This window comes from Strix uralensis, chromosome 3 (assembly GCF_047716275.1).
Source record: "Strix uralensis isolate ZFMK-TIS-50842 chromosome 3, bStrUra1, whole genome shotgun sequence".
NCBI classification, from domain to species: domain Eukaryota; kingdom Metazoa; phylum Chordata; class Aves; order Strigiformes; family Strigidae; genus Strix; species Strix uralensis.
Genome location: NC_133974.1, coordinates 56,403,791 through 56,429,953, shown reverse-complemented (window position 1 = coordinate 56,429,953; position 26,163 = coordinate 56,403,791). Strand labels below are relative to the sequence as shown.

The 26,163-nt window shown below is 40.1% G+C and overlaps 1 protein-coding gene across 1 annotated transcript in view; it reads right to left on the bottom strand.

The window, feature by feature from the left end:
• Nucleotides 1-26,163, bottom strand: part of SLC35F1 (solute carrier family 35 member F1) — a 256,678-nt gene that overhangs the window by 94,577 nt on the left and 135,938 nt on the right. Inside the window, exon 2 of the mRNA XM_074862361.1 lies at nucleotides 22,923-23,098. Coding sequence (XP_074718462.1) covers nucleotides 22,923-23,098 — 176 coding nt within the window. The remainder of the gene's footprint in view (nucleotides 1-22,922; nucleotides 23,099-26,163) is intronic.

Genomic DNA, 26,163 nt, shown 5'->3' with positions numbered 1-26,163 from the left:
TAGGCTTGTTTCTCGAGAAACATTAAAATTTGCTTTAAAATTAAACAATCCCATGTAAAAGCCAAAAAGCAGGACTATATTAAGCTTGAAAACAGCGGGGGACTTAACCCTTCATTCAGCACAGAACCAATACTCCATGAAAGCTAGGAAACTCTAGGTAATAGAGATGAAGGCCAAAACTTGATCTTTAGACAGGCTGTCAAACAAAATCTCATTAAATCCACAAGCACTGAAAGCACTTGAACAGTAGACGACATGGCAGAGGAAGAAATGGTACTAACTGTAAGCATCCAGCAAATGCATTGAAGTCAAAAGTTCAACCTTCCCTTACAAATTCAGCTGTGATAATACTGATCATGATGTGTTCAGAAGATGAGTAGCATCATGGACAAATATATTTATGTTTTGAATTTGGCTTTCTACTTTTTTTGATGCAAGTAGCAAATCATAACTGAAGAGATGATGTTTTTAAGAAACATGTATCAGTAGTTTCAAATACCCAATCAAAATTAAACAAGATTGGGAAGTGCTGAAAGGCCCTCAAGAATAGAAGATATCAGGCAGAAGGTTATGAAAGCATTTACACAACTAAGTAATAACTTTGAAAGTCAGAAAACTAAAAGATAGTAACCATGTTCTTTGATATTAATATTTATCAAAGAACCTTGTGCAAAATACTGTAAGGATGGTGCTATTAAATATAACAGAAATTGAATTCTCACACAGATCTCTGTTTTTTCTGGGAGATTTAGAAGCAGTCCTAAGGGGGCTATGTTGGAAACTGCTAAATAAATAGCCAAAGATGAAAGTCAACTGCTTGTTTCTTCAGGTAGTCCCTGCTTCCTCACTTTCCTTGAATAAAAGTTTTAAGGAAGTTCTCATTGTTGAAATTTCCAGTGAACTAGTTAGAAGAATTGGGGTCTTAGTAGCAAATATGGCTTTAGCTCAAAAGATTAAACAAAGAAAAATATTAGAAATTGCCCTGATTTTGAGATGGTGTCCTCAGTGTGGGTAAATTAAATTTACTGCCTAAACATGCTTAAAGCCATCCTACCCTGAGCTGTGGAGAAGAGCAGAAAAGACCCTAGCTGCTTTGGGATGCTCCATGGGACCTTACTTTGGCTGTTTTATTTCCACCCCTCAGCTAAAAGCAACCTCAGGGTGGACCAGCCTGTAGACAGAGCAAGCAGCCAGGGAGTAGGGGAGCCTCCTTCCCCTGGCCCCTCCTGGGGCAAGGCAGCTCTTGTCCCTGAGGTAGGGATGCAGAGAGCAGCCTCTGAAACTGCGGCTCGGTCCTGACCTTGTGGGGCTCGTACAAAAAGGGGGGGCAGCTATCATATGAACTGCAGCTGGGGATGCTATCAGGGTTGGTGTAACAGATTGGGTCATTTTCCATCTCACCTTTTGCTTTAAAACATGCCTTTAATTTCCTTTCAAATTAAGTCATCAGTAGTGACTTCTTTTTCCTCCCTAAAGTATTTAGATTATTAATGTGGGAAGAATGCCCAAGACTGATACACAGTCATTCCAGGCTGCTTAATTAAATTTCATTTTATTCTGGTTGGATGATGAGTATTGACTAATTTGCTTGCAGTTAGCTCCTGGCCTATTTCACTCCTTTCAAATGCCTGCTCACTAGCAGAGTGAATCTTCTTTTGACTATTAACACTACAAGGAAATACCCCATTTTCTTTTTGTGAACACCCTATTCTCACCGGACTTAAACAACAGAATTGATGTTGGACCAGCTGACTTGCACTAGAGGTTCAGAAACAGAAGGAAACATCAGGAGATGCTGGTGCAGGCCAACTGGGCAGGATGCTAGATGTGGAGTGATGCACAACGGGAGCAGCCATCCATGCTCCTCTCCACAGGGCACAGAAGCAACCTAGTAACTGTGGGACACTTCTCCTTTCTACTCACCAAAGTACTGTAAATGACAAACAAGTTGCATCTTCCCTGAAATACTGTCTTGATCATAGACTAGTATCTATAAAACAGCATGAAACACAAGGCAATAAGGAGCCTGGTTTGAATAATCCATAACACTGTTAAGAAGCAGCACACCTTTGATTTGCAGAAATAGTCCCCAAACTCTTTGAATTCAGTTTTTTCTTGCTGTTTATTGCCTAATTTACACCTGTATTAGCACACAAGTCAGCAGAGTCAGATTAGAGAAAGTGAGAGAAGAACAGGAGTTTTATGACCTTGTTTTCCATTAGAGAACCCTCTAAGGAGAGCATGGAAGTAAGTACCCACAGGAGAGGAAAGCTATAGGATCCCCTACTTTTGTTCACAAAGAGCACTCACTAGAGAGACTAAAATGCTTGGGTTTATGCAGTGCCCTTAAGCATTATTACTTATTATCATTTATGTGATTACAAGCTGTGATCACAGCAATAAAATAAGGCTAAGCTTGGGTAGTATTAATAGCCCAACTAATTACACTGCTATAAAAGGTTTATGGGTGGTATAAATTTCAATATTATTACTACCATGCCATGACACTGGCTTTGTCTAAAGGAAAGTGTTACAAAGCCATTCTCCATGTGCTCTATTTCCGCTCTAATTCATAAACAATTAGTCAAGACAATAGGATATAGGAGCATTCCCACCTGGCTGTAGGGCCAACTTAAGTCATGTCTAATCCTGCAGCTACAGTAGGAAAACATTATCAGTCCGGATTCCTGTTCGAAGATGGAAAAGACCAAAAGGGTTTTTTTCTCATTTCTACAGTAATTTAAAATTCCAGCAATGTTCCTTCAGCTGTGCCCAACCTTGTCAGACATCAAGAGCAATCTGAGATATTCAACTAGAAAATTAAAAACTCTCTAATCTTCTACTTTGCAAATTTGTTCTTATTAATAAAGAGACATGACCCTACTATTATCTAGACTCGGAAATGGCAGAAGATCCATTTAGGCAGGATACACACCAGCTTAATGATATTGCTTTGCAGAACACTTCACAGGTTCTAGGTCATATTACAGATAAAGTCAGAAATGACAGAATGATGCTATTTGGTTTTAGCAAATCAAGATTCTTTTAGCTCTTTGCAAAGAAGGCAGGAGAAGGCAAAATATTATGGAAGTGAACCTCAAAATTTATATATGGTGTAAGAAAGAAGATCTAAATTTGTTCAACATTGTTCTACCACTTACCATATCAGAATAGAGCTGTAAAAAATGGATAGTTGATCTTTCATTCAGTAGGGGAAGCAATCGTCCAACAAGCTAGCTATGGTTGCCAGTGGGGCATTTGAACCAAGCAGAAAGGGTAAAGTGGAAACACAGGAGTGCCTCTTGATCAGGTGGCTTTTCTTCCATGTTACGGCGATCACTGAGTTTTCTAATATGATGGATTTAACAAGGCAACTGGGAACAGCAGGGAAGGAGGGGCTGCTCACTTACTGGAGCCAGAAGACAAAAGGCAGTCTGCCAAGGCCAGACAGAAAAATATTGATGGTGATCATCCAGAATCAGGAAATGAGGATTCATCTGTTACTGGAAGGAACACATCACCACATACTGTTGCTGAGTGGGAGGGTGAGATAGTAAAGTCAGTACAGCTGGTTTTAGAAATGAACAACTGGGGCCATTGCTGAGGTGTCGGGCCACTGAAGACTGAAAGGGATCTTTTAAACTGGACTGGAAGTGCATGGCATCCAGTGCATAGCTGCATCCACATTACCCTGTGCAAGGCTAAGGCTGCAAGACCTGTAGGGACTTCTGATACTGGATTCCAGCTGGAGTGCTGAAAACATGACTACTATAGTATGTTCCTAAGAGTTTGTTCTACAAGATACCCATCAAAAGCAGCAAATAGCATCCTTTTCTCTTTCATATTCTGTATTTAAGGCCAGTAGGCTTTCTTCCTTTAACAAGTGGAGGGAGTGGATAGCCACCATAACAGTATAAAAGGAGGCTGTGTGCTTTTGGTGGCATAGGACTCTGCACTCGGTGAAGGCTGTGCAGTCGGTTATACTTTTAAAAGCCGGGATCAGTGGGCAAACCGCTATGCATTGGGCATAATACTAGCAGCACTGTTCATTATAATCTTTTCTCTATTTGTCACTACTTTTTCTTGCTCTGGCCAAGAAAAGCACAGGCAAACACAGCCTCTTCTTAAGAGCAGCAAACTTCTGAACCTATCGATCAGGCATGTACTGTTCTCAGTACAGCCAACCACAAACATTCAAAAGTTTCTCTGAATGAGAGATCTCATTCAAAATTTGAGAGAGAGCTTTGCGAACCACGTTATGCCAAACATACTAAACTTGAGATTAAAAATAAAAATCTGAGATTCCATGTTTGAACACTTCTTTGCAACCATCTAAGAAACATGCTTCTTATAAAACTCAGAGATATTCTCAGTTGACAAAACTAAATGAGGGTTTTAAAGAAAAAAACAGACATATATTAACATGAATCTCTTTAAATGACAAGTGTTCTATAAAAGTTGGCAGCACTATTCTGTACAAAGTACAATCTCCAGCAGTTTGCTTCACTGCCTCTGCTGATTTTCTTTCCTGTCCGCAGCAGAGAAACAAAAATAAGATTATACTTTAAACACTGAATCAAAGCTAGAAATAGAATTTTGACACTTTAAATGTGTTGTGTAATATATTTGAACATATGGGGTCTAAAATAAAATAGCTTTTAAAGGCACTCAGCTACCACAGTAATGGATGGATGGACAGATAGATAATCTGTGTGCTTTTGATGTGATTTACTGCCTTCCTGAAACCTGTGCTCTACAGTACTGAAACTACAAATTCCCTAAGACTTCGTGCTTGACTGAACTCTAACCACAAGGGGCATACCTTTCAAACCTAACTTCATTGGTTTTATTTCCATGGCAGCAGCTACGAAAAGGTTATCCTGCTCAGACTAACTGCACCACTTTAATTTGTGATGAAATGTTTAATCATCAAATCTCTATAAGCTACTATTTATATTTACTAAAATTCAAAAAGATAGAGATGCAGATTTGTCTGTTACTAGAGCACATAGCTCAAAAGCTGATCAGAATCTTCTGCATTAATAAAATGCATGACTTAAAATAGCCTGTGTTTTCTCAAAATTCATCTATATGAAAAACTCTCATTACAGCTTAAACATAAATCAAATCCTTGTGAAATTTCATTCAACTTCTGTCTGTATCTTAGATTATGGATGTAATCCATTACTGATATGGTGAAAATGCAGCTCTAACACAGAAAACATCTCGTTCTAAAATGCAGGTTCTTTTCCTTTTGCTCTATAGTGCATACCTCTCTTCTATACTATGGTTCTTTCAGACAAAGGCTCTGAGAAATGACCTCAGAATTTGGTCTTACTGTATCATTTATTTTGATAACAGTGTGCCTTGTACAACCTGCTGTTGCTGCTCCGATGTTCATTTAATTTCTCCTCCTAAAAACACTAAACAAGTTGCATCCATATGAAACTGTATTAGAATAAAAATTGTTCCCGACATGTTAACATGGAGTAGGTGGAACAGAAGCTAACGCCTGACTCAGAATCAAATGCATCATTTGAGGATAGCTTCAAAGATGTGATCATTTGAGAAGTATTTTCCATCTATAGGCAATATTTAGAATAAATTACAAAAATGCTTAAAGGATAAGGCAGGGAAGCAGGGATTGGAGCCTAACACTACCAAAAGGACTCAGTAAAAAAGGAAATCAGAACATCAGAAACAAGAAGTGAAACAAAGCTTTGAATGGCACTGATAGTAGGGACAAGCAGCATAAAAATAATTTTTGTATGATGGGGAAAAATGGAATCAGCAGGGAATTCCTCTGATCACAGATGCAACACAAGGCTCTCAAATTAAGCAGAGGATGAGAACTGCTGTTCTCCAGGCATGCTGACTCACTCAGCTTTCTTCAAGCCTACATCAGTGTTTGGTTTCAGCTCCCACTTCTCATTACAGCTGTGTGGTGCAGTCAACATGCTGGAGAGAAGGGAGATGCCATCTAGAGGGACCTGGACAGGCTGGAGAGGTGGGCCTGTGCAAACCTCATGAAGTTCAATAAGACCAAGTAAAAGGTCCTGCACATGGGTCAAGACAATTGCAAGCACAAATACAGGCTGGGTGATGAGTGGATTGAGAGCGGCGGACTTGGGGGTATTAGTGAATGAGAAACTGACTATGAGCCAGCAATGTGCGCTCGCAGTCCAGAAAGCCAACTGTATCCTGGGCTGCATCAAGAGAAGTGTGGCCGGCAGGTCCAGTGATTCTCCCCCTCTACTCTGCTCTCATGGGACCCCACCTGGAGTCCTGTGTCTAGCTTTTGGAGCCCCCAACATAAGAAGGACATGGACCTGCTCGAATGGGTCCAGAGGAGGACTGGGGGGCTGGAGCACCTCCCCTATGAGGACATACGGGATTGTTCAGCCTAGAGAAGAAAAGGCTCCAGAAAGACCTTGTAGCAGCCTTCCAGTACTTAAAGGGGGCCTACGGAAAAGATGGGGAGGGACTCTTGATCAGGAAGTTCAGTGATAGGATGAGGGGTAACAGTTTTGAACTGACAGAGGGTAGATTTAGTTTAGATACAAGGAAGACATTCTTTACTGTGAGGGTGGTGAGGCGCTGGAACAGGTTGCCCAGAGAAGTTGGGGATGTCTCCTGCCTGTAAGTGTTCAAGGCCAGGTTGAATGGGGCTTTGAGCAGCCTGGTCTAGTGGAAAGTGTCCCTGCCCATGGCAGGGGGATGGGAACTACATGATCTTTCTGTTTCCTTCCAACCCAAACTATTCTATGATTCTATGATTTACATGTCTGTCTGTCTGTTCAGGCAAACCCTTCACAGATTTCTTTGTATGCAATCTCCTAAATTGCCCAGAAGGCTACAGGAAGATCATATTGTATTTATGTTCTGAACTTAAAATAATAAATCACTTTCTGCTGCACTTTGCTTTTTGCCCAGTCCATCCAAATCCTAAACCTAAATTCCATGTTCAAACTCATGGCCATCTCTATTTCAGTCTTAATTTCATTTTGCCTTTTCAGCTGGAACTGCACAAGGTCAAAAGACAATTTTTCTCTGCACAATTGTTTCCTGAGGGAGTCAAGGAGTTAGAAAGGGGTGCCATCAACTCTTGTCCTTAAACTGAGCAACTCCCAAAAACCCCCCACAAATTTACAATTTGAATAGGAGTGGTCTGCTTTGTAATGGTATGAAAATCAAACCTGACTGTCCAAACAGCCAGCCACCATGTAACCTTCTGGAGACTGTGCCATCAGTAAATTCAGACATCCAGAGCATAAGGTATCGCTGCCTGTGCCTGGTTGTTGAGTCTGACAGAGGTAAATCACAGACACATCATGGAATCAGATTTCTACTTCCACAAACTGGAACCAAAATCCTTTCTGTTCCTTTTGGCCATTTCAACACTGGAAACATTGGCAGTTCTCAGCATTTACAAGAGATGATCACTGAGCAATGTCACTTCATGACTCTGGTGCCATTCTGAGTCGGGAAAACTGAGATCAGTTCTTCAGGGAATGTCCTTGAAGAACTATTCCACTTAAATGCTCCTGTGTGCAATCCCCTTCCGCAGAAGTTCCCTCACAGAGTCCTTTTGTCAACCAAACCAGCAAAACCAGAGTTCCAGCAGTGATATTTCACATCCTTTTCGCAGTGACTTATAGCTAACTGTGTATCACTTTCCCATGCTGGGAACACTTGACCTCTAGAGGGGAAGAATGACCTAAGCAGCTCTCAGGCACAGATTTGGGCAATACTGGTGGAAACACTCCTGTGTTTTCTTTACTCAGAAGAAAATGCTGACCACAGTCTCTGGGATGCCTGTTTTGCGACTGTACAACTCAGACACAGATGCCTGCCACACACCTATCAGCCTGGTGCTTACGGCATAGCGAATGGCCCAAACAACAAAAATAATCCTCTTGTTAAGGACACTTCTGTGGTACAAGAGCAGTTTCCAGAGCAAATATTTGCATTTCTTGCATTTTCCCATGTTGCTGATGTTTGACAAATTTTCTAAGAACTCCTTCTGTGATCATGTCTCCCTGAAGCCTCACCAAACTCTGTTTCTTATGTTCATATTTTCCTTATGTACTAGATGGTACCCTCCTTTGAGATGAAGCACTGTTTGTGCCTGGCCAAAGATTTACAGAAATATAAATAATGTAATTGAACCCCTTGCAAGATGATTTCTTGTATCTATATATTATCTCTAGAAGATATTTTTCTAATACTAATTCTTAAAACTAGTTGGTGATTGTTGATGCAGTGGTTCAACTGGGTCACACAATGTTCTCTGCAAGTTTAATTTAGGAGGTCTTTTTACTTTTTAAGATTATATAATTATCACTAGACGATATAATTTTGGAAGAAAGTGAAAAAAAAACCTTTCTCACAATCATTTAAAGCTCAGAAATACTTATTGGTGTATCTATTAAAACACTTATTGTCCTTGCTTTGAAGTTAGCAACGTTAATAGGTAATGAAAATCATTTGTAATGGAGAAACTGGTTTACTAAATTCCTTGAAGGGGAACGGTTTATTCCTGAATGTCACTTTGCAGCTAAACTGTTGATATGGGATATGATTTTCAGTTGAAAATCACTATCAATAATTTGCTCAAAACTCTTCACTAAAGGTAAATTTTGGCTTCTACTACTAATTAGTTCCAACCTAACAAATATGAAGTTTTGTCTGTGAGACTGCAAAAGGCAATGACAAACATCAGTGCAAGTGATCTTGTCACCTGCTACTTATTAATTCTATAGCTTTTTTGATCTGCCAATAATCTCTCTTTCCATACCCAGGTTTTCATTAAAAATTCTGCTTCTTTTCAGTGTTGCTTACATCTATAACCAATAATCTGGTAAATCTATTAAATACTGTTCAGTACACAACAGAATAAATCCATAACACATTAAACAGAGCTCAAGAAAGTATAAAATAAAAGCAACAGTGGGAAATGTTAATACTATGATAAATTTATTTTGAAGAAATATACTCAAGCAGATTATCTCTCAATATTGTCATTAACAGAAGATAGACTGTTCCCTCACCAATGTAGGATTAGTGGAAATTATGGAAATAAACACAAGCCTCATCAAACGCATGAGAAGAAATGCCTCTGTAATGAATATGACAGAGACAGCTCACAATGAATTTCCATTTTTATTCCACTGTTCAAAAGATTAAGAAATAAGGAGATGACATTTCGTCACATTACTGACAAAGTATGAAATATATTAACAAGGACTAAAAAACTGAGTCTTTTGTGAAAATTGAGAAGGGAAGTTGATAGAACCTGTCAATTTGCACTAAGCAGTTTCCAATTAGGAATGAGTTGCTGCTGTACTATCAGGTGGGGTATGTAACAGAAATTGAAGGCAATTATGAAACTTTTAGGAAGAAACATCCTGTTTAAATTTGAAAGATGTCATTTTCTTTCTTGTGTCAGTTGGCTTAACTTGGAATTTCAGGTGCACATATGTATAAATGTCTATTTAAAAGCTAGTTATGTACATTTGCTTAGAAATAACTATTGATACAAAGCTGTCTGTGCTTTCTATACAAGTTTGATGACACAGCACCTCTACACTTTAGATCTCCCCTCCCCTTTCCATGGAGAGGGCTATCACTGTCTTTACTGCTTGACAAATGAAACAAGCACCTTGCTTTTAGATCAAGATTGGTTTTACATCTAGATGGTTTTAAAGAAAAAATAATCAGCTGTAAAGATGACACGTCTTTACACAGCTTTAGGCATGGATACAATCCTTATAGACAGAGACACTGAAATACAACCTATGTATGAAATGAGTCAGCCCTGCTAGAAATGTTTCTATCGTCAAGGTATAGTGATGGTGCCATTCTGTCACAGACTCTGGGAGCTCTTTCTTGTAATCATGCATTTCTGTTAATGGAAATGCAAACATATAGAGCAAGAAGTAGTTGTATATAACTGTCCAAACTTCCTGTGTTGCTTTGTATCTTACGTTTATCTCAGTGGGCTGCATTATGAAAAGCTTTTGGTGAGTGTCATCTCTATTTGAAAAAGAATCCTATTCAGCAATCATTATATTATTAGAAAAAATACTATCATAAATACCACAGTCACAGAATCACAGAATCATCAAGGTTGGAAAAGACCTTGAAGATCACCTAGTCCAACCAGTAACCCAACACTGACTGTTCTCAACTACACCATATCCCTCAGCGCTATGTCAGCCCAACTCTTAAACACCTCCAGGGATGGGGACTCCACCACCTCCCTGGGCAGCCCATTCCAACGCCTAACAACCCGTTCTGTAAAGAAATACTTCCTAATATCCAGTCTAAACCTTCCCTGGTGCAACTTGAGGCCATTCCCTCTCGTCACACAGAATCACACAGAATCATCTAGGTTGGAAAAGACCTTGAAGATCATCTAGTCCAACCATTAACCTAACACTGACAGTTCCCAACTACACCGTATCCCTCAGTGCTCTGTCAACCCGACTCTTAAACACCTCCAGGGATGGGGACTCCACCCCTCCCTGGGCAGCCCATTCCAATGCCTAACAACCCGTTCTGTAAAGAAATACTTCCTAATATCCAGTCTAAACCTTCCCTGGTGCAACTTGAGGCCATTCCCTCTCGTCACACAGAATCACACAGAATCATCTAGGTTGGAAAAGACCCTGAAGATCATCTAGTCCAACCATTAACCTAACACTGACAGTTCCCAACTACACCGTATCCCTCAGCGCTATGTTGACTCTACTCTTAAACACCTCCAGGGATGGGGACACCACCACTGCCCTGGGCAGCCCATTCCAACGCCTAACAACCCGTTCTGTAAAGAAATGCTGCCTAATATCCAGTCATTTGACTTCTTAAAGGCAGGTTGTTCTGAGATGACTCGAATTCCCTCACCTTGGAACAACACATTTCTATTCTGCAGTGTGCCATATCCTTTAAAGAAAAAAGAACCCTACTTTCTTTTTTATCAGTTTTATTTTGCTCTGTACTTCAGAGAAATATTCTTCTGATAAAGACAGACTATTTTATATTTTCCAAGCAAGTAACAATAGAAGAAACAAACACATTCAAAATCCTCACTGAATTAAAGGTGACTGGATTCCCACGTTTCTAATACCCCATTCACCAGAGAAAAAGCAGGTGGTTTTGAGTATGCACATCTCAGACTATCACACACTGTAGATCCACAAGCATTCTCAAGTAGTGTTATTCATGCAATTGCAGTGTTTAGTCTCCCCACTGCAGTATGGGGAGAAAAGTTGAGAAAAGTTTTAGAGTCTTTCTTCTGCTCAATAACTTCCAGTGACTATTACATTCCCTATACATCCTCAATAGGGCACTTTTCCCACAGAGAGAGGTATTCTGCCATAGGAAGGGGAAAACACCAGTTGAAAGAGGAACATGTCACTTGGGACGTGACAGTGATATATACTAACCACATTATCATCTAAACAGGAACTAAAATACATGGAATACACTTGCTGGTACAATGAGCTTGTCCCTTGACATGATTTCTCCACCTTACCCACCTGACATGCTGTGGTTCCTCACGTACCAGTGTTTGGATGTGCACTGGAGCAGGACTGTTTCCAGCCTCTGCTAAAAAGCTGTTTCTCACTCAGACTTCAGACTGTGAAACTGCCTCTGTAACTTCAACTCCTGCCAGGCTCCCACCCCCTCAGCTAGCTGGTTTTCTTAGAAAGCACTCAACCTAGCCAGCTGCCTCACTCAATGGCCAAGTCCATTCAGACCTCTTATCTCCAGCTTTAGCAGGGACCAGTTCCCAACAACCATATCTACAACATCAGGTTTGGCTCAGTGATGAGGGCATGAGAAATTCATGGAGTTTTTCAAATATTTTTGCAGCTCTCTTCAGCTACAGAATACAGTCTTAACACAAGTCTTAACACAAAACATCTTTTGTCTTAACACAAAATTTAACCCATGGTTTAAGCATGCTGTTGCAAAAGACTCCATAGGATCCTTCATCAGTGCCCATGCATTCAGGAATTCACCTTGGAGCATGCTGGGGAAGAGCTCACTGGCAACTTGGTTCACATGCAAAGCATGGTTATTGGCGAGCTTCTGGCTTCATGGCATTTCATCTCTTTGAAATGTTGTAAAAGCTGTGAGTGGACACCAGATGTTCCTAGTTACACCATGGCCTGTTTCTTAATCATATGCCTGTCCGAATAAGCATGAAGCCTAGGATCAGGAACACTTGAATTCCACTGCGATCTTGAGATGATAAACAGTATAAAATAATACTAAAAATAAATTCTACTGATAATACATAGGGTTTTTTGGATATGTGTATATATATGTGTGCATGGAAACTCTTAGGATCACTCCATGAGGGCAACCACTACAGGTCCTTTAAAATGGAGCCAAACCTCTTACATGCCAAACACAGGAAATAAGGGCACTAACTAGTTGTTCCTCTTGTATACCAGGTGGCTGAAATCTTAATAGGACACTCAAGAACACGTTCAAACAGAAGATTTCAAATAGCAATGAAAACAAACAACATATATCATAATTTGTGGTCACTTATATCATCAATGGTGCAAATCAGTGCAGATCCATTTTATTAAAGTAGTGACAGCCCACCTCTACCCTGGGGTATTAAAATCTCCTTTAGAATTAAACAAAACAAAACCAAGTATCAGATTTCAGACAGATAATCAGAGAAGCATGGACAAATGATATTGTGTAAATATTCTAGTAGATGCACAGAAGCAAGTTCATGAATATTTAACTCAGAAAAGGTAGAGATGCATAATTTTCCTTTGAAACCTCATTTACTATATTTCTGTAACAGTTACAAAAATATCCCTGTGAATTGACTGTCGCTGTCATATAACTGAAAACTAAAGGATAACTGTTCCTCTGAGACACGCACATGGTCTCTCCCTCCCCTGTGTATTCAGAGCGCTCACTACTTCTGTCAGCAAAGCTCCCACCTTCCCTCAAAGATTCCTCCTCCCATCAGGGAAATGTGTGCAAGAAATGGAGAAGGCCACTAGACAGCATATATTATTCTTCTCTTTTTCTCTTTAATGCTAAATCAGGAAAGATAATGTAGGGAGAGGTTTTAACAGAGCCAGTTGCTAATGACCCTGAGCTGCTCTATTCAGTGGTGACCTGGGTCTAAAGCATTCTCAGGGTTTGTGAAGCGATGCTGCAGCCAAAGGGAGACCTAAGCCAGCAGGTGAGTCTCCAGGTCTGTGGGTTCTGAGCATCTTCCAGAAGTGACTCAGTGCTCCCACCTGTGCTCTGCTCTGCAGCTTATGAGCAGAAGGGAGAGCAGCACAACTGAAGCTTTTATATTGAATGCTGAATTTGTAAACAATTTTTCAGATGAAGCTGCAAATATTATTATAGCACTATCATCCAGAAATGCAACAGGAGTTCAAAGTAACCATATGCCAGTGGCTAACAGCTTAGCCAAATATAAAGGAAAAAACATGCTTACAAAATGGTGGGAAAACCTATAGGGTATTTCCATATTTTTGCCTGAAAGATGTATTTAGTTGTAACAATAATTATATGGATCACCCTGGTAATAATGGAGATAAGGGCAGAGGAAATTACTGCTTGTGAAGAGTAAGATAAAAATAGAGCTTTTTCCCACTAGCATAACTTTTCATTCCCTTGATTCATGTTGTCTCATCGTCCTTATTTTAGAACAGACATTTTACTTAGATTAAGTTTTATAGTTGCGGCTGTGAGTTACCTGAAGCATCACATACGCTCTTTGCTCTTTCCTGTGTCCCAGTACCATCTTGTTAACTGAAGCTAATGAAATCAGAGAAAGAAAATGGAGAGGTGGGCTGTTTCCAATGTAAGAGAAACATACTGCACTTCCAAACCTTCAGAAGGGATGCGATCTTCATAGGGACTTTGCTGCAAGTCTTGTGTACAGTTTACAACTGGTCTCTGCAAAATGGGATGCTGCTGAGTCTTTGATTTAATGAAAACTTAGGAAGGCAATCCAATTCACTGCAGGGACCGCTTTGTTCTTTCATTATGATTCTTTTTTAATGAGAAAGACGATCGCAAGGATAAACTCTATTCCTCTGAATTTTTACACTAATTACATACAAAGCACCATTCTGGCAGAGCGGGACTTATCTCCTTCAGGCAATACAGTTATCATCTTGTAACCACACTTCAAATCTCCCGTATGAACGCTGGAGCTACGTGTGCTGAATGTGGATCCTGCTACCCTGGCTAGCTGCTTGAATTGATGAATGTTTAAATATTCAATAAATCACAGGCAAATACTGATACCGCATAAAGTGGCAGAGACAACCCTTGCATTCTGCTTACAGCTGTAGGATCAAGGGTACACTATTTTATCAGAACCATTAACTTTCCTCATTGTGGTGGGAAGGGATGGTTGGTTTTGTAAACAGCACTTGAGATGTTTAGGTATTAAAAAGAAGAGTCAGACCCATATACTAACACTACAAAGGACAGTTATCCCTTAATTCGACAGAAAATCAACTGTTTGTGATTCAGCTCACACCCTTAAGAGACAATTTATTATTTGACATAATGTAAGGCAATCTGGGCTAGATAGGGAGCTGCTTTACCCTCAAATAAAATTACCAAGAACCACATTCACCCCTGCACAATACTCTGATACTGTGAACCAAATTTCAAAGCTCGGTTTGTGCTCATTGCCATGGTATCCCAGCACTTCCAGGACTGTACCATGCAATGGCTGGCCTTCCACGTGCTCAAAAGCCTCGATTCTTTTACCTACAACATCTGTGCCCCTATCTGAATCTGTGGTACAAATACATGTAACCGCAGCTGCAGAGATGGGGATGCAAATCAAGCAGCAAGATGCACGAGTGTTCAGACTGCACTTCCTCAGAGCTTCCTTGAGCCTGCCCACTTATCCTTCTAGTGACAAGGTTTATCTTCTCAAACAAGTACTCACAGACTTGTGCTCAGACTAGCACCGTGTTTGAAAAGCTGGCATGGCTCCTGGAAAAATGTGCAAGGAGGGAGATTCACAGACTCAGCAACAAAATCCAAATCCCGATCCAAACATAAATGCAAATATGTTGCAGATTTGCCTCAAGTCTCAGATTTAGGTGCTGGAATCACCAACAAAAGCATCACAGTATAAAACTGTGATCGTTTTTTGTTTCTGCTAAATTCCAAGAGCTACCTGCGATGCTGCAGCTGTGAGCTGAGTAACTGCATCACCTCCCATTTCATTGCATCTGTGGCTTCTATTTATGGACTTACTGGCATGGAATGGCCACACCTGGCTGTTCCTAACCTGTACGTACATTTACCTGCAGGGTAAAACTGCCTTATTGTCAAGTAGTATATTCAGTATAGACACTGCCTCACAGCGATGCTGCAGCGTCTTGATGCAAACATGGTCCATCACCCAGGACGTGAGCCAGCCTAAAGCGTGGCATTCCTTTTATGCTCACTGCACTTACTGCCTGTAAGGTTTGCTCTCATAAAATATGCACCAGTCTTTGAACCATGGTGCAAATCCGAATGATGTTTCTAGAAGAAAGTGGTTGAGGGCATAAACCTGGAAGCCAGAAACATGACCAGGCCTGAACTTCCTCAAGTGAGAGACCTGAGCATGTGTGCATTGAACTGCCCGATTTGAATACTCCACGGATTTTGTTGCAAGAAGAGGTACCCTTAGCTCACATGCAACCTTAATACAAATTCACTTCTCTGTGTGGACAAGACCTCCGATTTCCTCATTTAAGTCAAGAGGATGGTAGGAGATCCCCCTCTTTTTTTTGTCCTCTAGTCTGCACCAGCAGGCACAGGAAAAATGACGTGCTCTTGCCCTTTCACTCAATGCCCTCTTGCAGCTTCTTTTGTCTTTGATGGCACAAAGGATACTTCATTGAGCAGCAAAGCTAGTTTGAAAGCGACCTAATAAAATCAGAGGTATCTCTGGACTAAATAAGCTGCATCAGGGGTTATGAGATACTACTACAGAGAATTCTACAGCACGGATGCTTGATTAGGCCTGGCCTTTACTGCTTTGGGGTCATCATGAGTGTATTAATGTTTGCATCACTAAACTATGACACACAGTGTTCATGCTTAACTGCTACCACCTGCACCCTAAAGGAACAGTACGTTCCGATTTTCAATTTGTATGTGCTGTGGGGTGTACAGGATTTATTCCAATGATATGAGGCAAGAGGATAGACTGTGCTGCTTTGGCCAGGATTAGCAGAAGGACACACATTTTGTAACAGGGGACATGTGCTGTGGGTTCAGACAGCAGGTGCCTAACCTAACAATCAGGAGCACAGAACTGAGAATAAAAACACCAGAAAGAAAGGGTTGAGGTTTCTTTTGCACCTTTTCCTGCCAACACAATTTCACTATGTTTGGGGCCAGGATTCCTCTCTGTAAGTGTTTATTTGTACCTTGCTAAACAGCTGGCAAAGCAAAATGCATCTGATGAAAATGAAAATTGACTAAGCCCTGAGATGCCCTGAGATGCCTGGTCCCTTGTGTGGGTGGAAAGGAGCAGCAGGGCCAAAGCAAAAGCATCTGTCTGCTGGCTAGTGTAACAAGGACAGCTGAAAATGAAAAACCCCAAGGACTGAAAAAAACCACCCAACCTCTCCACTAGGAATAGCAAAACAAAACAAAACAAAAGACAGAAATGTCAAGTCTACTGGTTTTAACCCTGCCTTCTCACCAGCTATATGGAATAAATCATACTGTTGAAATTGCATCTGTTTCTGTATTATGGCTAAGAATGAGAGAAGACTTCATTGGACTGGGAAGTGAAATGCTGTGGTTTTGGGAAACTATCATAAAGAAGAGGATCCCAGGGTCCTGTATGGAAACTATGAGGAAAAGTTTAACACTTCACTGAACTGTAACCACCTACGGAGTAAAGTAGTAGAGGTTCATGCAGTAGAGACAAGCAGCAGCATTCAGCATTTTACAGCAGGAAATTTTTAAAACTCAGTTGAAAGTAGAGGGAAAATTCAAACACAAGCACAATTAGTATGTAAATGGAACTGAACAGGAATCTGGCTCTAGTCCTACTGTTTTTTTCTAGCTAGCTTGCTGTGGTGTCCATGATGTGACAGGCAAATCCCAAACATGTAACACGTCATAATTCTTGCTCTTGTGAGCATGTCATCCAAACCAGAAAATTGCACATTACAAAAAAGATCCCTGCAATCTGAAGTGCCTGTAAATCCAGCATTCTAGTTTCATTTCTCCTAAAGTACAGAATTCCCTCTGAATATGAAAAGGGCTCTTCAAAGCCCAGACAAAAGGACTGTTTCGCTGACCATTTTCATAATAAACATATCCCACACAGTTTGGCATCCCTAATTAGAAGCCCAGAGTAATTAGGAGAAAGTGCACTGCAGACTGCAAAGCGCAGCACAGCAGGGAGACTCTGCAGTGCTGCTATGAGAAGACCAAAGACTTGAAGGTCATTATTTTTCACTGGTCCCAAGCCATGCTCGCTGCCGTGTTTCATTTTTACAACCCAGGGTTAGTCTGGCCCCTTGCACTGGGAGGGCCAGGAGTTGCTGGGCCAGCTTGACGTGCCTTCCCCCGTGCTTCAAGGGGAATGCTGCTGCTCTTTGCGAGGCCTGCCGTGCATTTGCAGGCCAGTGTGTGGGCTGGGGCGTTGCCATGAGGGACCAAGGACCACTTCTGTCACAGGCAGAGAGGACCATAAAGCTGCTTTCCTGCAGCTTGTGCAGGTTTTGTTCAACACTGGAAGGATAACTGAGCTCTTTGTTTGACAGCAGAGGCATGAGCATACTTAGGAAACCAAACGATGATGAAATGCATCTTTTCTAATCAAAATCACTCCCTGTCATCCTCAGGGAACAGAAAGTCCCATATTTTTGATGGCTTCTCGTTGAAAATGCTGATGGGATCGATGCCGTTCCAGAAGACATTTTTTGTATATTATATCTAATATGGTTTGATCAGCTTAAATCATGTACTCTCTTTGTATCCCAGGCATGTTCTTATGGCAGTTGACAAAAAAAGGTGTTAATATTGAAGAAATTCTGCTATGTCTACTAAGTTAAGTGCATAATACTAGCTTTGTGTTAATATAACCTTGCTAGTGGAATGAAATTGAGTTAAAAAAGATACATTTACCCTTTCTATCATTCAATAAATAGCTGACAAGCACTGCAGTAAAACAGAGCAACTCCTATACAGTGCTCTGCTTTCCTTCAAGCAGCCTGTTTCAGTCAATTTTGGGGAAGTAGGAAGGATATTGGGGGTGTGTGTTCATGTATCTGAATGGAGATACATATTTGAATAGTAGATAAATCAGGACTTTACATATGACTGAGATACTAATATCATAAACCAATCCTAGATAGAAATGCATAAAAAATTATATTCCAGTAACAGGACTGTGATCCTTAATAGTCTCACAGACTCTCTAGCTGACTCAGGGGCACAGATCACATCTGATTATATGTCAAATCTAAGACATTACAGTTACTCCAGGGAAAATCATATTGACATTGACATATGCTATAACCTCATCACTTAGCCTAGAAGCAGAATTTATCCAGACATACACAGATTCATAAAACCTTTTCTGAGCTAGAAAAGTGCCAGCTCTCAGTAATGGTGGGCTGAAAATACTGGGTAACTTGTTGCACTAAAATTAAAGGAACAGCTTGCGATGTGGAGCCATACTCGTCCAGAATCTGGCCCTTAAGGCTTTATGGTTCCCTTCTGTTCAAAAGACATCTCTACTGCTCCCTCATTTCTTGTCTTCCAGAATAACAAAAAATATAGCAGTTTCATATTTTTTCTTTTTTTTAATGATGTCTAGTAGATGTGTTGTTTTCATTTGTAGCATATGTGAGATGGCTTTTAGAAGTAATTTATTTTTGGTGGCAAGCTGCTGATGCTTGCACCCATGTTGACTGTTAGTAATTAACACCTTCTGGTCCACTATGGACAATTTCCCACTTACTGCTTTTTGAGGTGTTAAAACTAATCTCCACCAGCTCTATGTCCTATAGCTCCATTTCACTGATAGGAGGCTTTTCTTCCTGATAGCCAAGGCTTTTCATTTCCTCAATTAAACCCAAAGGAGTATCTGGAAGTGTCCTGACAAGATTTTGTTAAGCAGAATCTTCTGCTGATGAGGGGACTGAGCTGAGACAATATGTGTTAAAAACCTTCTTCTCAACTCAGAGGTGTTACCATAGAGGAATATAGGTTCTGGCTGTGAAAACAACAGGCATGAGAAGAAGTTACCTCGAGAGAAAGAACTGAGGAGGTCCTTACTACCTATTAAAACTTTCGGCATATCAGCCAGATAAAACAATGACATTCATTTCCTTATAATGCTATATTAGTGACATTTATTTTATAGCACTGTTCTCATACAAAGAAAGAAGAATTATATTTCAGATCTCAGCAGTGGTGCATTAATAAGCATTGGACTGGACGCTCTAGTGGATATGGATTTGTGGGTAAGTGGTTTCTGGCATCTATGCATGCCTGAATGTGTGCATTCCTAAACTGTGGAGAACCTCTGCACTCACCTCTTCAGGGAAATAATAGATTTAACTTAAATTTACACATAACAAAATTTTTTTTTTAAGTTGGCATTAAAATATCCAAAATAAAAGAGTTTTCTAGATACCAGATTCATCATTTAACAGAAACTTTAGAGTTCAACTGATAGAAAAGATGGTTGGCCAAACTCCTTCCCTTTTCATGACCTGAGTAGTATCCACGTTTTAAGGCTCATATGAAAATCTCACAAGAACAGATCTCCTTTAACACTTCCATCACTGCTTATTTCTGGTCATGAGAACAAAATTGTAGTAATGATGAAAAGGCTTACTCATATGGACCTAACTGCTTAAAACTTTTTTTTTTTTTAAAACATGGGAACGAAGCTTAAAAACACTCAGAGATTCTGGCACCTGTAGGACTTGTGTATCTCCTACACTGTCTGATCACATGTGGATTCATAGTAAGGTGGCAGCCCTAATTTTTGCACTCACTAAAGGGCTGTAATAAAATTATTTTGGAAAAAAAATCTTCATCCACAATATAAAAATGTAGTGGAAGCTGCTGATGCCCATGGACTAACCTCTAGCTGCTGGAAGCTGGGCATTCACTGCAGAAGGCTTTAGGCAGAAGATCTCAGGAATCAGGAGCTTTAATCATGCTAATGATGATTTTCAGAGACCAGTACAAATTCAACCTTTTCAGTATCACTCAGGGAGTTTATATGGGGTGAGAGGATGAACAGTGAGGGAAAGCTAAATCAAGGGGGATCCACAGTAAATCAAAATTTGGAAGAAGCCTCTAAAGAAAGAGGAGTTCCTTATGTCTCAGGAAATTATAGTTTTCAGTCCTACAGTGAATTAAGGGGTATTTTGGCCACCTCAAGTGACACCTCCTTAGCCAGTACATTTCTGCAAAACCCCCAGAGAAAGCAAGCAAAGACAAAAGGATGCAGTTCTTTTTGACTATCAGTCAACTTGTGATGGTTTGATTTCTGAAGGAGAAAGAGGATAATTTAAAGAATCTTAAATCTTGCATACAGAGTAGGAGAAGCACACTTGAAAAAAAAGCCTTCTGATGTTTCCAGCACTCAGAACAGAATCATCCCATATAAAATTAATATCATTATTATGTGATTTCCATCCGTTAATGAAGCCAAACGATTAGAGCTGCTAGAAAAACAGCCTTAGTGGAACAAACAAAGATAATAAATTTGAATAAATACACAAGCAAAAAGCCAATGTCAGGCTCAATCACTTGGCAAAATTAAATGCCGAATAAATGAGTTGGCTGCATAGTGCTATACTGTCCAGCAGGAATATTATGCTGAGTGCCTGGACAACTGCTTTCATTGCTTCTGTAGCCAATTTTGTTCTGGATTTTTTTGGACCAAACCATCTTTCTTTTTTTGACAGCTCCTTTTCCAGACTAGTCCACTGGTTCCTTTACATTGTGCTTTGGTTGTTCCTATGGTCCATATTCAACTGCAGGCCTGTTCAAACAGCTTCCTCAATCCTCCTCACTTGTCCAGAAAATATTTTCCACGTATCCCTAGCACTTTCCCTATTCACTTCCCAAATCTATCTTACTGGCACAACAGATAGGTCTGACAAACTCTCTTTAGTCCACCATTACATTTTTAAACAGAGTCAGAAAATTATTTATAAAGTACAGTTTTAATACATATTTTTATATGTGTGAAACAGAGCGCTTGATAGCATTTTTGAAATGTCTATATATACCAGGTGTCAAACATTATTTAAAAAAAAAAACCCGTAATGCAGAGCAGCATGCTGGCCCATATATCCTCTCACAAGCTAGCATTTTCAAAAAAGTAAAATCTGTTCAAAAGTTATAGGGACTTGGCTTCCACAGTATCTAAATCAGTCCTGAGAAGGACATTTCTGGGACAGAACTTGTGAACATCTAGTCAATCCTACACTCAGAAGAATTATTTTTAAACACAGTTCTCCAGCAAGATTCTACTAATACATGTTTTAAACTTTTTGCAGAGCAAAGCATGTGGTGATGTTTCCCCCTATACAAACTGAAATACCAAGACAGAGAATCACTGCCTGAGCAATCTCTCCTTATATAAGAGCTGACATTTCCTCCACAGATTGGCCTTCATTGCTTCTGAAAAATGTCAGTGGAGACCAAGGTTTATAAAACTTACATTGTAATACATTTAAGTGCTTTGTGCTGGAGCACAGCGGTATATTTTTGACTGTTCAATTCTGCATGGAAATTAAGTCCTTGCTGTTTTGGAACACTTTATAGTATTGTATCACAAGACTGTACTATGAAGAACTTAAGCTTCAGGGTTGTTCCCAAATCATTAAAAGATGTAACATCAAAGAATGATCCAAAAATATTTGTTCCTGTAAGCAAACGTGATCCTCTCGGTATGTTGATAAATGTACCACAGCCTAATAAAATTTGTAGTTCTTTTCCTCCATAAAACCCTTCCCTCCTTATGTCAGGAGAGCCGAGTCAGGAAAGCACATATTTTTGCTCTTTTATTTTGCTTCTAACCCACGTTTTCTGTGAAGGTGAATAAATAAAAAGATTACAAAAAAAGAGTGGGTGAGAAATGTACTTAAACGCATTCACCTCCCACACCTCATCTAGACATGGAATCTCAGAGAAGGGAAGGATGGGCAGAAAAAGCAAAAATCTCCCTATATCATATATAGACTGTCAAACAGAGGATCATTTGATACACAGTACCAAAGCATACATAATGTATTTCTCACTTGGGAGGTCAGTTGGTTACATAGGCCCTATCTCAAAGCAGTGGCAGGGCTGTAGAGCTGCTCTGCCCACACAGCACACCAGAAAGACAACATCCTGAATTCCTTCCCTTCATCTCCTACTTCCCAATGGCTAAAAATTGGCTGCTATTTTTTTCCAATAATAGGTGAACTATTGAATTATCGTGATCAGCAAGTAGAACTAGCAAGCTCTTCTTTGCTTCCATCTGAGCTCTCCTTAGCCTACGTAAGATGTAAAGCACATTAATATTTCCCAGCAAGGCATGCAGTCAAATCCAAAACGAACCCTGAGCGCGTGGTTGTGGTGCCAGAGAAGCAGGTGTAAGAGAAGCATTCCCATAAGAACAGTTAGGAAGTCAAAAGTACTGATGTTTCTTTTCGCTTTTAGGTAGCACTGCTATCCTCGACATCAACTGATTCATTCTTTGCTAATGAAGATTTGTTGGGTTTTTTCCAGTTCATCCAGTATGTATTACTAGGTAATGTAAATATGTAACAAATGTTAATTGGATATGTGTCTAAATCACATTGCTTCTTATTGTTCTGCAAAAGCCTTTATCCTCGCTGTTTTCTACAAAACACTTTCAGAGAGGCACTTACCTTGTCTGACAGCTAGTGTTGTTGTGTAGACCAAGAATAGAAGGATATAATTGAGGAAGCTCTGAAAAACAGGTGTGTTGGCATGGAAATCTTCTGACAAATACTTGCTCGTGAGACCAATGCCACAGATAAGGAGGGAGAGTACCTGGCCAAGTGCCACAGACAGCAAGAGATCCCTGAAAGGAATGAGAAAAACACAGACATAAAACACTCAGCCTCCTTGCCAAGGAGGAAATGCTTATCCTCCTCCAGGAATCACGTTCAACAGTGCTAAGACATGGGAAGAAACATGATGCTTCAGTCAATGAGGGGTCTGCTGCGTGTAGCCGATATAACATTCCCATTATTTCTGTTCTTACCACTGGCTTAAACATTGCCCAAACACACTAGCTTTTAGTCACATATTAAACAACAGCAGATGGTACATCTCTACCATTTAATTTTGCATTTCACATTTCACAAAGGATAAATGATAGTTTAAATCAACCAAAATACAGCACTGCTTCCTTTGAGCACCTCTCTAACAGAAAGACCCAGGAGTATCATTCAGACAGAGCGGGAAACACAGCTCTTTCAGGACTTAGTAGCCACAGAGAAAAAGCAGAGAAAGGATTTTATTGTGTTTCACCATCAACGTGAATTTACTGTATAACTTCCTTCCCCTCATTTCATTTCCATTTCATCATATAAACTATTCTTTCCATCTACCATGCAAATATATGTATCTTTTTTTTCATCTTTGTCACTGCTTACTTCCTCTTCTGTTTGGCAGAAGCAAGAGGTTCCACTTTTTCTCTTCCTGTCTCTTTCTGGTTCTTAAAGATGTAATTTCTGGTTTGGCTTCTTGCTTTAATCTGTTTTTCTTGACTTCAGTCTCCAGTCTCCTCTGCATTCCCCTTTTGTGCATGTTCTCTATCTTCCTATAGTTTTTTCCTCTTTACTCAAGAATCTGCTGTATCTGAAAGCCCTTTTCCCTTCCAACTATCTTCATCTCTTTCACTCTTCTTGCAGAATTTATTATCTAACCGCACCGCCCAATTCAGTCCACACAATCCTCCTTTTCCAATTTGTGTCACAGGATCTCCTATACCCACAGCACAGGAATATGTGTATTTTTAAACGACTGTAAAGAGGTTTCCCAGGTCCCCCATGTGTCAGTACTTTCATGCTGACTAGGCCTGCTCCACAGCTACACCTTCTCATGCAGAAGTATGAAATGGAAAAGTGTTTGCTTGGAAGAGAAGCAAGCACAACGACTGTAAGGGAAAGTGAAAGGACATCCAAAGGGGACATCTAGTCCAAGCCCTGCCGGCTGCTGCTGTTACTGTCACCAGCCCCCAGAAAAGTGGGACTCTAGGTCTCTGGGGGAACCCACAAAGGAGAGGGGAAGGCTGAAGACGAGCATGCTCTGCAGTGTCTCATTAGAGCCTGGTACAAGGAAAGGGGATTAGGCAATCCTAAGGGAGTAGAAGAAGGAGGGCAGCACTCTGCTCAGCTGTAACAATATTTCATGTGTGTTCTCCTCTGCCAGACTGTTAAAAAATAATTGCTTCAAGGTTGCTTTGCTTTCCCTGACAGATTTCCCTGACCTCAGCTGTGTGTATTCGGCAGCAATGAGCATCTGTGCTCCTGCAACAACTTTCCTGGTACATTCAAGTGTCAAATTTGTTTCCCTTCTTCTCATAAACAATCCTCCTACTAATGTGTCTCTGTGTCAGTCATGGCATGATTCAACCAAACAGACACTGGAAAGCACAGGAGGCTGGGTAGTTACATTCAGCTAACATACCTTGCTGACAAACAGCCTGAGACAGATAGTAAGAGAACAAACTTTATTGTGCTAAATCCCGTGTTTTGATGGGAGACTACTGGGTAAGTAGCAAGTAAGACTCCACAACTGCTGTCTCCACTTTCACATTACTCACTCTATTGTGAAACATAACCATGGGAAACATACTCCACAGAGATGACATGTGAGACTACAATGTGAACACTGCCAAAACTATGGGTACTCAGTTCCTGACATTACCTGCTATGCTGTTGATGTGGAATAAGAAATTTGAATAGTGACTGCAATTGAAATCCACATATTAATCTTGTAAACTTGTTTACAGTTCTTCATTTAGTTGGGCAGTGTTTCCTACGTCCTTCTCTGGCAATGAAGTTTCACACAGGGCTGTCCTCTTGCCTACTGCAGTTTTTGTAGGTTTATTTCATTAGTAAATTAGATGTTTGAAAATCTGTATCTCTAAATGTGTTGCCTGCTTTACATGGGATGCAGGTGGTTATTAGCTGTTCTCTGTATCTCAGCTATGCCCATGAGCGAATGTTGTATTACATCCATTGTGCGACTGCATCTGTTCTGGAAAGAAGCATCTTGGATCCTTCTTAGATTTACAGAAAGCTAAATATATCCTCACTCATGAAAGGATTTTCCCAGTAATATATTCCTTGCTCTATATGGCAGTTAGCTGTTGGACATCACTAATCATTACATTTTCTCAGACTGGTGGGAGGTTTTATGAGGTCTTATCAAAGGCATAACTTTTTTATCTCAGCTCTCTATATTTCAGTGTGTCACCAGGCCTAATCAGGCAGTACTGACCTTTGCATTAAAAATCCAACCAACAACAAATGAAAAACACCAGGTAAATTTTCAAGGCTGTATATGGTAACTATAGCCCTCTCCAGAGTACATTTTGCAATTTATAAAACAGACTTTTTTTTTCATAGCTGATTCTTTGGCAAGTCATTCAACCATGTCTGCAAGTGCCAGTTTTCCTAAAGAGTTCAAGCAGCTCTCTACAGCCTTATATATGTGTATATATATATATAGCTTGTCCTCAGCTTCTATATTTTACATTTCATAAACATACAAACAAGAAGGTAATTCAAATTTCATGGTCTTCTTCCTAAGTAATTTAGAATACCTTTCTATGCATTCTGTCAATTACAAATATGTCAAAAATTAAATTCACTATTGTATTACTGAAGTCATCAATGAAGACAAAGGGTAATTAGGAGTTCAGTAAAAACAGACATGGGACAAGAACCAAGGTTATGAACCTGAACACCTCCAAGCTGGTAGATAACGGCTGGATGTGGATCAGAGTATAATCTCTGTAGCTTGAAATAGCCTTTAAGTAAAAATTGTCTTTGGATAACAGAATGTAAAAAATGCAGAAAACTACTTTATGGAAGACCAGTGCAAGTAGCACTGTCAATGCCACCAGCTTTCAAA